Source organism: Chironomus tepperi, unplaced genomic scaffold, assembly GCF_022539635.2.
Source record: "Chironomus tepperi strain 1889 unplaced genomic scaffold, CSIRO-AGI_Ctep_v1 contig_354, whole genome shotgun sequence".
Taxonomy (NCBI): Eukaryota; Metazoa; Arthropoda; class Insecta; order Diptera; family Chironomidae; genus Chironomus; species Chironomus tepperi.
In genome coordinates, this window is record NW_027226476.1 from 3,164,143 (window position 1) to 3,179,675 (window position 15,533).

General features: G+C 32.6%; 2 protein-coding genes across 2 annotated transcripts in view; both read right to left on the bottom strand.

The window, feature by feature from the left end:
• The window catches only part of LOC139094425 (maltase A2-like), a 187,491-nt gene that overhangs the window by 21,170 nt on the left and 150,788 nt on the right, over positions 1-15,533 (bottom strand). The window lies entirely within an intron of this gene.
• LOC139094675 (leucine-rich repeat-containing protein 15-like) lies at positions 11,694-14,150 on the bottom strand. Its single transcript, XM_070645807.1, has 4 exons — positions 13,871-14,150; positions 12,382-13,419; positions 11,959-12,319; positions 11,694-11,901 (listed from the first exon to the last, which is right to left on the bottom strand). The coding sequence occupies exons 1-4, from the start codon at positions 14,040-14,042 to the stop codon at positions 11,841-11,843; spliced, it is 1,632 nt and encodes a 543-aa protein (XP_070501908.1). The 5' UTR covers positions 14,043-14,150; the 3' UTR covers positions 11,694-11,840.

Sequence of the window (15,533 nt, forward strand, 5' to 3'; positions counted from 1 at the left end):
CATTACTTGACAATTGACAAGACAGGTCTGGAAATGATTTTATTAATGATTCCAAAATTCTAATTAAAATACATTGAAGTCTGGTAGTCCTGCATTACTGTCTCGTCCCCACAGTTCCGTATCTAATTGTTGATATTTTCTATGTCTAGTTGGCGACCCACTGACAAGTGGTTTAACTGGAACAAATGCAAGTCCTCTAGATGTTGATCTTGATCTATTTCTTCTTCGTCTTCTCCTTGATAAACTTCTTGTCCTTGTATTTCCATCAGATTCCAACAAACTTCGACTGTTTCTGGTGTCTGTAACTTTCATATGACATTCTGGACATGATGATTCATTTTTGATGTAAGCATTGAAACAGGATTGATGGAAAATGTGTTGGCACAAAAGAATGCAAATTTTCTCATCGTCAAGGAACTTTAAATAACAGATTTGGCATTTCTCAATTTTGTCATACTTGTTGCTGTCGTATAAGTCAACCTTCAGATCTTCAATGTCCATTTTTACTGTAAATTTTGAAAATATTCCAAATTTTATATTTTTTTAATATTTTTTACATAAATTTCAAAGTCTACTGTGAATAAAATTTAATTCATTTTAAAAAAATATTTCAGAATAAATTAAATTTTCACTTACGAAATCCATTAGTAGAAATGGCATAAAAATGGAAAAAGTTAAAATCTGTCTGGTTTGACCCACTTAACCACTTTTCATTATTTAACATTATAAACTATCTTAAACCATTAAGTGGAAACGGAAGCTTTCATATTTAATATATATTTCAATTAATATCAAATTGCATCTTCTGTTATGTGTTGATTTAACTTTAGTTAACTTTAAATGGATAAAAATGAAAATGAAAATGAAGGATGTTGAAGTAGGAAGGTATGTGAGTGGTAAGTGACGCATTTTTATGTGTTGAACATTTTTTAAGGTGGCTGTATAGACGTAAATGTAGCAGGAACTTCGCAATTTGTGTATGAGTTAGACAAAAGCACTTGGCATGCTTGATTACCTTTATTTCTGAATGGTTCGAGGTTAGACAGAATCTGAGAGGTTAGTAAGCGCGATGACTCAGTTGCTTACTGCATTATTACTGATACATCATTACAGCACTCATAGATTATGGACTCGTGTATAGAAACGCTCAAAGTCAGTCATTGCAACATAACCATTGAAATATGGCTTGATACTTGATAAATCGACCATTTTCCAACGAAAAATGACCCAATCATTAACATCCTTTACAATTGAAAGGGTTGCTGCACTCATTCAAAGAGTTCTGACTTGTAATAAGTTCAAAGACATTCCGACCATTTCAAATCATCTCACACACCACAATTCATTAACAAGAAGCGGAACAACAAAATCTTCTTTACATAGCAATGGATAGCAATTTATAAATGCAGTTTGATATTTTGTTATTCCTTTCCATTAAGAAAGAGCATCAAGTAAGTAAGTAAGTGAGTGGTGTTAATAAGACCAGAAAGGGAGTGAGAATGAGAAAGAAATCATCAAGTAGATGAAAGTTTTCCATTTATACACACATTTTGATATCCAATATCACGAAACCCATTTACGTCATTACTTGTTTACTGATACTTTCATCTAATGCTTCGACAAGTGAGCCATTTGGTCAATTATTTCTCTTTCTATTCCATTGACATATATAAAAGTCTTTGTGTCTACATATATTGTATACAAAATACACAAATTGCAAAGCTTTGACCTTTTCCTTTACAAATTCCATAAAGTTGATGATGAAGAGATTGTTTTGAGGAAGGAGAATAAAGGGGCAACAAGATGCATTTAGATTAACACTCACTTTATGCTTTTGGATTTTTTACGTGCGTAACTACAATAAATTGTCTAAAAAATTTTCCCTCCTTACTGCTGCTTCTTACCCTTCTCTCACATGACTTTAGTCTAAAGAAAATGAAATGAAATTGAATGAAGGAAGAGCGAATGAATCCATAAGATATATCGTTTCCATTTTCATGTTATAATATTCCCACAAAAAAAAGAAATCCATTCAATGATGGCTAGCGTATAACACACACATTCTCTATCTACTACTGCTCATTCTCACATATCCGATAACGGTAATGTATTGGAAATTTATATCAAGTTGTCGGTGTAGAAGGGATAGTGAAGAAAAAGAAGCGTCGGGAAATGAACTTCTTTAGTTACTGCTTCTTTTATTGCATTTTTAAATAGTAAATGTGCGATATGAGTAATCATTTTGATTAATGAGGTGAATGACTGATGAGTGGGCTTATTGATGGAATAATGAAGTTGTTCATGACTGTATGGAATCTTATTTAGGATATTAGGATTATTTAAGAGACTAAATTGATCAAAAATTGTATGAGTAAGCCATGAACAACAGATCATCGAACGCAGTGTCGATATTCTTCCTAACAAACTTTAGCTTAATATTCATGGCAGCCAAATGGTTGTCAAGTGACAATATTCATGTAAACTGTCATAAAATTGACACTTGGATGCCATGTGGTCGTCATTTGGCTGCTATGAAATATGGCTCGTGTGCCAATCGGGATAGATTCTATCGTCGATCACGATCGCAGTGCTATCCGGGATACTTGTCAATAGTAGATCGAGATCGTCATGTAATCTGGTCAGCGCTTTGGATTTCAAACCTCGCAGCGCCAGGAATTCTATTTCATACTCTCCAGTCCATCATATCCCAGTGTATACCTAGAATTCTAACAAAAAATGCGCCTTATACCTCCATTAGAACATCCCGAAAGCAGTTCTCACACTAAATATCTTCTTTTTAGTATTGCTGACATATCCTGCCGCATTAATGTAAGGATAGAGCAGCAAAAAAATCATTTAAAGTTTTTCTGTTCTTTTTCTTCTTCTTAAAAGATTTATTTTCATTTCGATTGTGATGTTGATATTAAAAGCTTTCCGTTTCTATTTCTCATTTTGCCTCTACGTCAGAATATATTTTTTTAAAAGAAAGAGCTAGTAACGAAAAGACAATGAAAATGCATTATCTCATGACTTTTTCTTGAAGCAATTGCTGTTGTGCGTGCAGCATAAATTGAGTTCCTGTTTCAAACAATAAAATATATACATCCAAGATTTCCATCTCCTTCCTAACTCACATACAATATATTTTAAACTCAATTAAAAATTAATGGTAACAGCTTGTAATTCCTTATAATATTTTTTTTTAAAACCAGAACGGAAATATATGAAAATGAGGGGAGAACATGGGGAAATAAATTTCTTCATTCACATTAAATGCTCAGATTAAACAACAAGAAAAATGTGCGTGCCCAGTGAGGAAACAAAACAAAAAAATCTCCACACTTTACTTCCGACAACAATAAATTGTAATTTGTAAAAATTCCATTGTTTTAAAGCTAGAAAGGCGCGAGAATTGCGTAATGGTTGAGGAGAAAAAATATGAATATTCAATTGCCTTCCTTATGCCTATAGTTAGTGTGAATAATGTGGATGAATTGTTGTTAGACGAGTGAGTGAGAGAGAAAAAACCCATTTGATGATAACCATCGGCATTTTGTTAAGTGCCTTAGTAATTTATGCAAAATTAATTCATTAACAAGCCTGATTAAAGTGATTTTATATTCTCTGTTGTTCTGCTTGCTACCTTCACAAACAATATTCTATTTTTTGCCATGGGAAATAGTAAGACAAGCTCTTCAACTTCAATCGCTTTTCATTTCTTTCTCTCCATCACTTGAGGACATCTCTTATGAAATTTCTCAAATAGTTGGATGTACTAATTGGATCTTTCCTTTTCTCCCTCACCTTGTTTTCTTGTCTGTATTTTGTTCCTTTAATTCAATTAAATCGAATGAATTAAAAAATCTCTTTTTTTTATTATGGCACAACAATTACAAATTGAATGAATGAGAAGACGATGAATTAAATCCTTGACAAATCTTTTTGAAGCCACTTGGAAAAAAATGTTGAATCGCCATCATTTGCTGCATTAAAATTATTTTTTCTTATTTTAAAGATTGAAATGCTTTAGATTTGCGAGGGGTTGAGACTGGGGTATGGAGAATTCTGATGATGGTTATAATGGCAAAGACTTTCTAGAATGACACCTAAAGTTGACAACCTTTAAGAAACCTTATCGAGAGTTCTGAAAAATAGAGTACTAGGACACTATTAAGAGTTGCTAGTCAATCTTAGATTCTAGGGTACTATAGTACTCAGGGATACTTAGCTCATCCATTTGCATATAGTCTGAACAAGTTTGGACAATTTTAAATGGATGTGACAAAGGAAAACCGTAAATCATACCTGATTTCGATACTTTTAACGACATTTATCTACAACACTATCGCAAAAACTCAAATTCGACACGAAATTTAGTATTAACTTCAGTCTGCAGCACCATGAAGAAGGGTTTGAGCGATATGAAGTAATTCTACTCTATGCGAATAGCCAGAGGCACTATGATACTGAACAGAGTCAATAGAGAACTCAAGTTGACTTTTCCATTACAAATCTGACAAATTTAAATCCGTCTCCAAGCTCTACTGTTCGCAAACTATATCCATTCACAATTCCAGACTTTAGCTTCCTTCCCTATAACGAAACATGCTCTGAACCCCACACAAGTATCATTGAATTGCAACAAAAAAGGCACGATTTTAATTCTCTCATCAATTCATTACATAGTAGAAAAAAAGTATCAGCAAGAAGCAACATCCAAGAGGAAAAGAATGAAGAGATTTTAAGCCATGATTCAAGAGCAATTAATTAAACGTTAACGCTGACAAAAGAAGAAAAGAGAGCCATTTGCGGTACTTCAAAATATTTCTTTTTTAATGAAAAAGGAATTTTTTTTTATTCACAATTTTCACGACTGACATTTAATTAATGAAAAGGATTTTTCTCATCCCTTGACTGATTTTTCTCAAAAAAAAAAATTGTTTTTGTTGTAGCCAACAAAATGCTTTGCCGGAATTTTTCATGAAAATAAACCGCAAACAGAGGGTAAAGCAGTAGTAGCATCAGCAACAAAAAAAAATTTCCTTCATCAGTCGACTCTGTACAGATATTTTTTATGCTAATGGTTGCCTGATGATTGTTATTCTGGCGTAACTTTTTGTTTTGTTTTTGCTTCATTATCTCCGTTTTCTGTTTATGCACCCTTGAATTTTTTTTTATTCCTACTTCTTCTTCCTCCTTACTTTTTTTTTTCTTCTCCCTCACATCCAAGAACTGTTTTCATTTCTTCTTTACTCTTCGTTTATTTTTTGGGCCTTGATGCTTTCCTATAAGTTGCTTGCAAACAAATATAAACTTTATATCAGTGTTGTTACCTGTCCTCTTGGTTGGGATGGACATCATTTGATTTGAATCTACTAATGACATGGATTCTTAGGAGTTGAACATGAAGGTGGACATAAGTTAGGCACATGGATCTCTAAAATCATTAGATGCATGTCTTGATGGTTACATACCAAGATTATTAATAGTTCATGATATTAAGACTTGAATATTTCCTTAATTTTGAACCCTGCATGTCAAACCCTCTAATGCTGTAGCTATGGTCACATTATCCATGCCAAATCACTACCAGACTAGCTACCAGACTACCAGCTACCAGTCACTACCAGACTAGAACTGTAGAACTGCTAGTATAGACTAGCCTGCCGCAAGTATTCCAATCTACCTCTGATAGAAATCAGATTTATTGTATTGATGAGACAATTGCCATAAATAACTTTATTTCAAACAATCAGGTACAACAACACTGCTTCAACAATTGTTGTTCCTACATCCACCCACACTCCCAATACACCTCCTTTCCTCCGTCATTATTATTATCATCCACAAAAAGAATTGGCAAAATTAAAAAAAAACAGCAGTCAGCCAGAGTTAAGGAAACAATGGTAAAACAGCAACAGCAGTAGCAAGCAGCACCAGATATATATATTTACAGAGGAAAACCGCAATATAATTCCGAATGGTTGGAGCGCGCACAATAAAAACAATAAGTTAAGTAACGAGAAGGGAACTTGTTTGAAAGTTTGATTGGAAACAGACTTTTTGCCTTCGCTTCCCTTCCAAACAATTCGACTTTTTTTTTCTCTCTCTCTCACATCATCATCATCATCCAAACCAACAACATAACATTTTGATGTTAATGCAGGCGCGCAAGCAAATGAAATTATTTTCCATCAGTGATTTCCATTTCTTTTATTTTGCTTGCTTTCATTTGTTGAATTTGATTGAAGAAGGAACAATTTTTTTGTGTGTCTCCCTTCTCAGTGGTACAGAAAGATTATTAGTGTGGACCGTGAATGACAATGGAATGAATATATTTTTAGAAATTGTAAAAAAAATTCAAATAATTTCTTATTCAACTTTCAATTGCATGTAAATTATATGATGCTAGAGGGTGGGTGCTGGAGTGGGGTTGGAGGTGATTGACTTTCATTTGAGTGCTGTTAGCTGAATAGACATTGATGTTTGTGAAATTATTGATAATGAATCAAATGTAATAGACAGGAACTGGGCCGAGTCAGAGTGTTCTGGTTTGGGCTACCAACCATCACCTTCCTACCCCTCAACACCTTCCTTCCAACCTGGATTTGCTATTCGCCTCAACTTATAATCCTAAAAATGGATTTATTTGTCTCAAGTACACAATATTGAACAACTTTCTACGTTCTTCAACTCAAATTCCACGTCCATACAGATTTAGTCACTCCAACTCCACTAGCACAGTTTAAAATAAGACATGAAGAACAAATGAATCTTGAAACCCAATAAATTCATCCCCGAAAAAGGACTCGAAGCAATTTAAAATTTATGCATCTCAAAGAATTTTAATAAAAAAATTACACATTTTTCTGCTGACCTAGACTGATTTTTAAATCGAAAATTGGACATACCCCAAACTTTATAAAAATTCCAAATTAATTCCCATTCCATTTTAAATGAGAAAAACATCCAGCAACAATGAAAAGTGAGAGAAGAAAAAAAAATTCCAATTTTTATAAGCACAAAAAGTCGACGCAAACAATAAACGCGTTCCAAACTTTTTTTTTTCTTCTGTAATTTTTTGTAATGATAAAAAAAATCTTTTTTTTTGTGCTATGCCTCAGAGGGGTGGAAAAGGGCAAACAGAAAAAAAAATGAAAAATGCTTGCGAGCGCACAACAAGTTGAAAATTGAGATTGTTGTTCTATCTCGAGTCTATCGCGGGCCACTTTCACTTCTTTTTCTATCAATGCAGAACAGATTTCTTGGGAGAAACTTTTTTTTTTGTAGTCATCATTCTATTAATTTTATTCTTCATTCTATTTTTCAATTATTCGCTTGCCCATCTTTTTCATCTCAGTCTCAATATTTTTCTCATTTTTGCTGATTCAGTTTTTAAACAGCAAACGACGATTTCATCGACGAATACGATAAGCGAATGAATGAGTGAGTGCGGAATGTATGGATGAAATAATTTTCAATTCTCGTTTGACAAAAAGATTTTTGATTCTTTTTATTCAGACCGTATAGCTTATTATTGAATTAGTTTTAAGCATTGCTCAAGAATTGCTGATTATTGAGGTGATAATGATGGACGTGTATCTGATTTAAAGTGGTCAGGTATGTGGTAAAACAAAGCAATTTTAGATCAAACTTGTATAAGGCATGTTTCTATGCTAATCGTGACTATCTATTCAGATCATTGAGATCCAGAGTTGCGCTAGCTCGATTTGCAGCTAATAATTGTTTAACGAGTGAGGATGCGTCAGGCCTCTACACTAAACAGACTCATACAGAGTATATGTAGGATCAAAACCACTCATTTGATGACATTGCTGTCTGTAGTCTTCACAAAGAGGCTATGAATCGCACTTCCTATACATATTAAATGAAAAAGGACCAATTAAGTCATTCTAATGCCGAGTCTCGAGGCCATGATCGCAGAGTTAATATTTCAATAACAAGGTATCGATTCCCATGACTTGCCTATAATTTACACAACCCCAAGAGAATCATGAAGCTATGAAGCCATCCACGGTGCGAATAGAGCGACGAAATCCTCAACGCATTCAATAACAGCAGCATTAAATTCATAGCGCATCACTATAAATCACAGCTTCGACTTTTTAATTATATTTCACAAGTGAAAAGAAAAACAGAAGCGAATTACGATATTGTAAAAAGGAATAGACGTATAGATGAATGGCTTCAATAATATGGAATGAGAAGAAAAATAAACGTTTCATTTGAAAAGTCGTAAGAAGAAGACTAAAGAAGGGATTTTGACACTTTTTTTTCTTCTTCTTAGTCTTCATTCCTCATCATCATGTCTCTTGCTCTATACAATTCATGTCAGCTTCGCTCCAGCAAGTGAAAAAAAGCGGAACGAAGGAAATCATCAAAAAATATTCTTTTTTTTCTTTCTTTTCAATGAAATCGTATCATGCGCGCAACAAGTTGGATGGAAACTTACAACCAAGAAAAATCTTCAAAATTTTTTTTCTTGTGTTTCAATGTGACAGAAAATTCTTTCATTTTATTCTATTTTTTCCTTCCTTATTTGAAGAAATAAGAAGAATTATATTTAAAGAACAGAATTTTTTTTTTCGAGTAATACGGAAGCAACAGAAGGAAATACGATATTGGCGAAATTGGGAACATTAAACAAGGATATACATTTAATGACATTTTATTGATTTTTTTTCTATGCTTCTCGCTTTCCTATTCAGTCTTATATTCAACAGCGTTTGATATGAAAATTTAATATCATTTAGAAATCGAAACTTTCGAAACTTGACGAAGAGAAAAAGAATCCATAATGAATTTAATGGAACTGGTTTTAAATTAATTTCATAATGAATTAAATCATTTCCTTAAATTTTTGTCGGAGAAAATTTTTTTATGACTTGATTGATATGACAGAAACTTTTAGGGGATGAAAATTGTTTCTTATTAAAAGGGTTACGGTAGGCATTAAGTTATTAAAAGTGATGTTTAAATATTTACCTAATAGAATAGACTAATAGATTTTTGGATTTTAGCACGTCTAGTACTATGTAGGTAGCTCGTAAAAATTTATACAAAACGAGCTGTACTGATTACTTTTTTTTTTGAAAATGTAGAGTGTGGGTTTGTTGGAAGTTAAATTGAAATTAAGAGTCGCATTTTACATTTTTATAATTGAGTTGCTGCTTAGTTTTTGATGATTTTTCCATTAAATCACATCAAAAGGAATATTTTTGGGCATTATGAGCTGTGGAAAATTGAATGTTATGTCTTTTGGAAAGAGATCAATTAAATGCGACTCTAAGGAGTTGAAAGGAGCTTTGATGAGTTCATAATAGTTCTGAAGAGTTTATAAGGGCTACGAGGAGTCCATAGGAGCTCTGAGGAGTCCATAAGAGCTCTGAAGAGTCCATAGGAGCTCTGAGGAGTCCATAAGAGCTCTGAGGAGTCCATAAGAGCTCTGAGGAGTCCATAGGAGCTCTGAGGAGACCAAAAGTGCTCTGAGGAATCTATTAGAGCTCTGAGGAGTCCATAAGAGCTCTATGAAGTCCATAAGAGATCTGAGGATCTACTAAAGTTTTCATCATTCAAAAAAAAGGTAATTTATTGTTCAAATATTTTACATATTTTATTTAATTAATTGTCATTCACAGATTCTCTAAACTCCATACTATCCTCTCTCATTCCCTCTAAATCACACTTGAATAAACTACCAAATTAACTAAATTATCCTAACAATACATCAACAAACTTTCGCACAAAAATAGTAAATTGAATAATTAACTAAAGAATTTTTTGTCTATCCATTAATATTTCAACTTGTAAAACGACTTGGCTTCTCGTAAAAAATCGCTTTTAAATTCCAGAAAAAAAATCAGACACAAAAGAATTAATTCGGATTAAGCTCTAAATAGCGATTAAAAATTTACATTACAATAAAGCATGAACTAAATATTAGAATGAATTAAAAAAGTCTTGAAAAACATTAATTAAACTCATCTCGTAATTCTCTTCAATCTTTATTTTTGAGCGGAATTTGTGGGATATTAGTTTAGGGAGTAAGGTTGTTGGCATTTTGGCTAAGGTTGGATATACAAATTGACTAAAATAGAACTTGATATGTTCTGGAAATTCGATTGATTTGCTTAAAATTGACACAATCCTTTCACACATTCTACTGACTGGAAAAGCGATAAGAACTAAACCTGCACCTTAACAAATAGCCATTAAATAAGTAAGCTAAATGCTTGAAGCTCACTACTACACAAATGATACTAAATTTGACCCTAAGTACTCAATCTTGCATCTAAATCGACACAATATGCGTTTAATGTCCTAAACCTGACAATACCTTTTAGTTCCTTCTTGTCTTTGCTGTATACAATAAGAAAAGTAGCTTCGCAAAGCATTAATTGATGAATTAATTACAATCTTTTGTGTAAACTTTTTCCTCAACAATGATTTTTCTCCCATTTCCATCACTGCCTGCGTGGGTGGATGGTAAAAAATTTTGATGGTTTGAGATTGAAATAAAAATATTTTTTATCTCTTTTATTTAATTGTTTGCCCATTTTCGACAAAAAGAAGACGAGAATAAAAACAGATTGATGCTTCATAGCTGCTTCCTATAATACAACAATCAAATCCCTCAATAAATATAAACACACAAAAAAATCCATCAACATATTGAAAATCCCAAAGTATGAAAGAAGAACATGATAAAAAAAAGAAATAAACGGTGAAACGATTTTTTATTTTATTGGAAGATGATGATTGTCAGTCGTTTACCTATGTGTGCCATTTCATGAGAATTGCGAAAATGGAAAAATAAATCGACAATCTACATAAACAATAATGGATCTGTGAATGAAATATAGACTATCATTCTACTTCTTCATATCTTTTTTTTGTACGTTCGTTTATTTCATGTGTAGCATCAAACACTTACTTTTACTCACTGCTGGATATAGCTTTCAAAATATTCTATTGCAGATACTATGGTGTAGATAGCCTTACATCACATTCATCACATTACCTAGTCGAGCGGAGTAAGACTTACCGGGTCGAGCTAAGTAAGACTTTCTGGGTCAAGCTAAGTAAGGCTTTCTGGGTCGAGCGAAGTAAGAATTGTTAGATCGAGCAAAGCATAACTTGCCGAGTCGAGCGAAGCAATATTTGCCGAGTCGAGTGAAGCATGACTTGCCTGGTCGAGCGAAGCAAGACTCGCCTGGTCGAGCAAAGCATGACTTGCCTGGTCGAGCGAAGTATAAAAGCTCCCTAAAATCCAACTGTAAATTGTCTCTAACTCCAATTTGAGTCATATCATCATAAAGTGCACAACAAAGCTAAAAATATGAACGAAAATGTGTGAATGTGTGTATGTATGTACAAATGTGAAAACCATTAAAACTCAACGATGAGAATTTATTTCCCGACACTCAGAGATTCATAAATTCAACGATCCTTTTGTATTGTTGTTGCCACTGCCATTATCCGCGCTATCTGAGGTGCTATTGTTGAGAGTGAATAAAGAATTATATTGACTTGAAGGTTTATTGAGATTTGATTTGAGTTCTCTCCTCGTTTTGTGTATTGTACGATTGTTATTATTGTTGTTCATGATGATGAATGTACAATATATGAGAGTTATGGGAAATATTATAATCGCACATAAAATAAAGAAAACATTTTAATAGCAAATTGTATTTTTATATACTTTGGTTTTTATGGTTGTGGAAGGGAAATTATAAAAAAAGGAAAATTGAAATGGATTTAAACATTGAGTACTCCTTTATACTGCTTAGAATTGTATTTGACATGAGGCTTAAATTGATCTATCTTTTTAATCTTAAGACATTCCAAGTAGAGTTGATTGATGTCGTAGTTGGTGGAATCCTAAAGTATAGTTCAATAATTATAAAAATGCATTTAATTAAATCAATTTTTACTTACTGAGTCCTCAATCCAAAGAAGTTTATTGGGAAAGATTGTCTAATAAAAAATCCATGAAATGGAAATTGTTCATCATCTTTGAACAATGTAATAAAGCCAAATCCCAGATTAATCCTAATCGAGTGGCTTAATATATCAGGAATTTCATACGTATCTACAATAATTCCACGATCTTTCAATTGTAAAACCGTATTATTTTTTTCTCCAAATAGTATTTCTAATAATGTATCACTTCCTAAGAATTCGGATAGGGCAACATGTGCACTTTGGGAGGCTGTAACTTGTATTTGAATATCACGCCAACCTTCATTGGTACGAATGTTATACCATTCATACGTCGGTGAGTTATTTGTTACTAGAACTAGAAGAAATAAATGGAAATAATGACATCATAATCACTAAAAACCACAATTTATTCCTCACCAATTGGAGTATTGTCAAAGTTGTCAAAGCAATTATTCAATTGCTGCATGTATTGTTCACTTTGTGAGCCATAATCTACTGTGTCAAATGTTGCACAACGATTATCAGAAAACATTGCAATTTTCATAACTTCCGATTGATTCATAAAATGATGATCTATTCCGGAAATATTATTTTTCCTAACATCCAAATGACTCAATGCTTCAACAGATCCAAAAGATCTTGAATTGAGTTCAGTTAGCTTATTGCCATATACGGACAGAAGTTTAAGATTATCTGATGATAAAAACATCTTTTCTGGAAACTCTGCGAATTCATTTTCTTCAAGCAAAAGTATTGAGAGATTTCCTAAAGATTGGAACCATTCAGGCTTGATATTTACAATAGAACACGAATGCATCGCCAAAGTAGTCAATGATGTCAATGGTTTGAATATATTTGGTGCAAAGTTTGAGCAGTCATTTTCGGATAGATACAAAATTTTAAGACTAGCTAGCTTGCTAAAAACATTATCTTGTAGGTCTGCAAGATGATTTGAATCAAGGAACAAAGATATTAAGCTTGGTAATTCAAAGCTGTCTTCATGCAGTGTAGAAATTTTATTAAAATCCAATGCAAGAACCTCAAGTCCAGTAAGTTCTTTAAATGCATTGGCAGGAATTTCTGTTAATGCATTTTCAGCTAGATTCAGAACTTCTAATTGACTTAAACCATTTTCGAACCATTCTACAACTAGTCCAGTGAAGTTACATTTACTTAAATCCAAATATTTAAGATTTTGCAAATGCTCAAAGGCTGGTCCATTGAATGAAATGTCGACATTTCCCTTGAAACTCAAAGTTTTTAAATTATTTAAGCCATCAAGTAGACTAGAATCAATTTGATCAAAGACATTATTATCCAAGTATAATTCCTCTAAAATTGTGTTCTGGAATAATGCTGATTGTAAGGATGTGATTTTGTTGTCACGCAAACTTAGCATATCTAGATTGCTGCATCTTTGAAATGGACTATTAGTTAATGCAGTTACACTTAAACCTTCAAGTTCCATTTTTTGTAAATTCGGATAAGAATTACATATTATTGGAGCCAGCGTAAACGAATAGAAAAACTGACCGTTAATTTTGTACGGTTTTGCACGAATTTGTAAGGTTTTTAGCACCAAAAATTTGAATAAAAATTTAACGGTAAAAACACGAAATTTTTATTGTTAATATCAATTGATATTTAACTGAATTATCCATGTATATAGTACAATTTCTGCAAATTATCAACTAATTAACAGTAAAATTTAAAAATTTTGTTTTAAATTCAAGAAAAAGTTATATGTTTGTAATAATTTTTAACCGTTTTCTAAATTTCAAACATGAGTGCTAAAACGAAATCTTGAATGCTAAAACGAATTCTCGATCCGTTTACGCTGGTATTGGAGAAATATTTGGGGTAAATCCAATAGCAATGACTTGTTGTACATCGATATGATTCTTGCCTGGTAAATGGTTTCCAAAAATGCTGTTTATTGGTCCACCCGTTGGGTTATAAATTAACATGTTGCAGGTATATAAATTATTATTTTCATTATACTGATAATCACAAAATATATTAGCATGTGATGGCACAAATGTCACACAAAATAATACAACTATTGCCTTCCAAATCATTTTATTTGATTTTTTCAATTTCAATTCAAATTAATCACTAAGAAATCGGAAGCTCATCAATTTTTTTGTCAAATTTCACTTCACTTCCTTTTTTTTAAACGATTTAAACGCCAAAAGTCAACTGTTTAATCCAAAATAATTTAATACTCTTATATTTAAAAATGTTATCGTAATATGTTTTTAATCATTTTGTCGTAATAAACTAATAAAGTCCATTATCATACTGATTAAGGCAAGCGAAATGTAATAAAATATATAAATTGATAAACATTTCTGCCAATTTGATGAAAGTTACCTCGTTTTGAATTACATTGGAGGAGGATTTATTAGGTCAGGTGGGGATCAATTAGGTATTGCGTAAAGCTTGAATACTTCAAATCGGTCAATCGATCCAAAATCCTACTTAATTCCTTTGTTACTGACATTTTTCAGTAACGTTACTGGCATGTCAACCAACTCAGTGTCATTACGACCTAGCGTCACGCTTTGCATCGAATAACCGATTTAAGCTATTCTGAACAGCTACCTAAACATCATTCACGAACAACTCTTAACAAAATGCGCTTTAAACTGGTCATCGGATGTAAAAAGTCAACTGTAGTGAAACACACAAATGACAAGAAGTAAAATCCCCTTTGTCAAGTGCTTGATAAGGAATGAAAACAAGTGTCTAATGCGTTTCTTATCTACCGTTTCTTAAGAAATTGGTTATTTTAAGTTGACGATAATTAGGTAATTCACTCTCACTTCAGTTTGTTGTGACACAAAAAGTAATAATTGGAAAAGTGAGCTATTAGAGAATAATAAGGCTTTTTATTGTGAAATATAAGCAGCACGTTTCTATAGTTCATCCTTATTATACAGAAAAAATGACAAAATTGTGTCTTCAGTGCCAGGCCGGCATGAATCTAGCTTCAATTTGGATCTGACTAAATCAGGTCAGATTCTAGAGTCACACTGACCTGGAGACACACTTTTCCGATTTATTCATGCCATGTGCCTTTCGAGTAAATAATAACTAGTGCATCAAAGTTGCAAACATCTAAGAAATCATGCCTTGTACATGAATACACGTGAAAGAAACAATAGAAATATTCACCAATAAGTGCCAAAGGTTCATCAATAGAACACTTAAAATATCAAATACTCCTTTAATTGACTCATTGGAATTTATGACTATTATTCAATGCGATACCATATCAAACGAAATCAGTCATGGTGAGTGTAATCACAAAACACAAATGTACTGAATGAAAAATCAGAAAGTCGAGAAGGAATGATGAATTGAGTTGGGTGGGAGTGAAATTGGAATGTATATGAATAACACAAAAGGTATTATCCCAATTCCTTTGATATTTGATTCCCTATAAATGTCAATGCTGTTGATGATGATGATGATGATAATAATAATAATGGAAAGCAAAACAAGCGACTTTGACACTTTCATAATTGATAGATTAAGAGAGGCAATTGAAGCTCAAAATGCCTTCA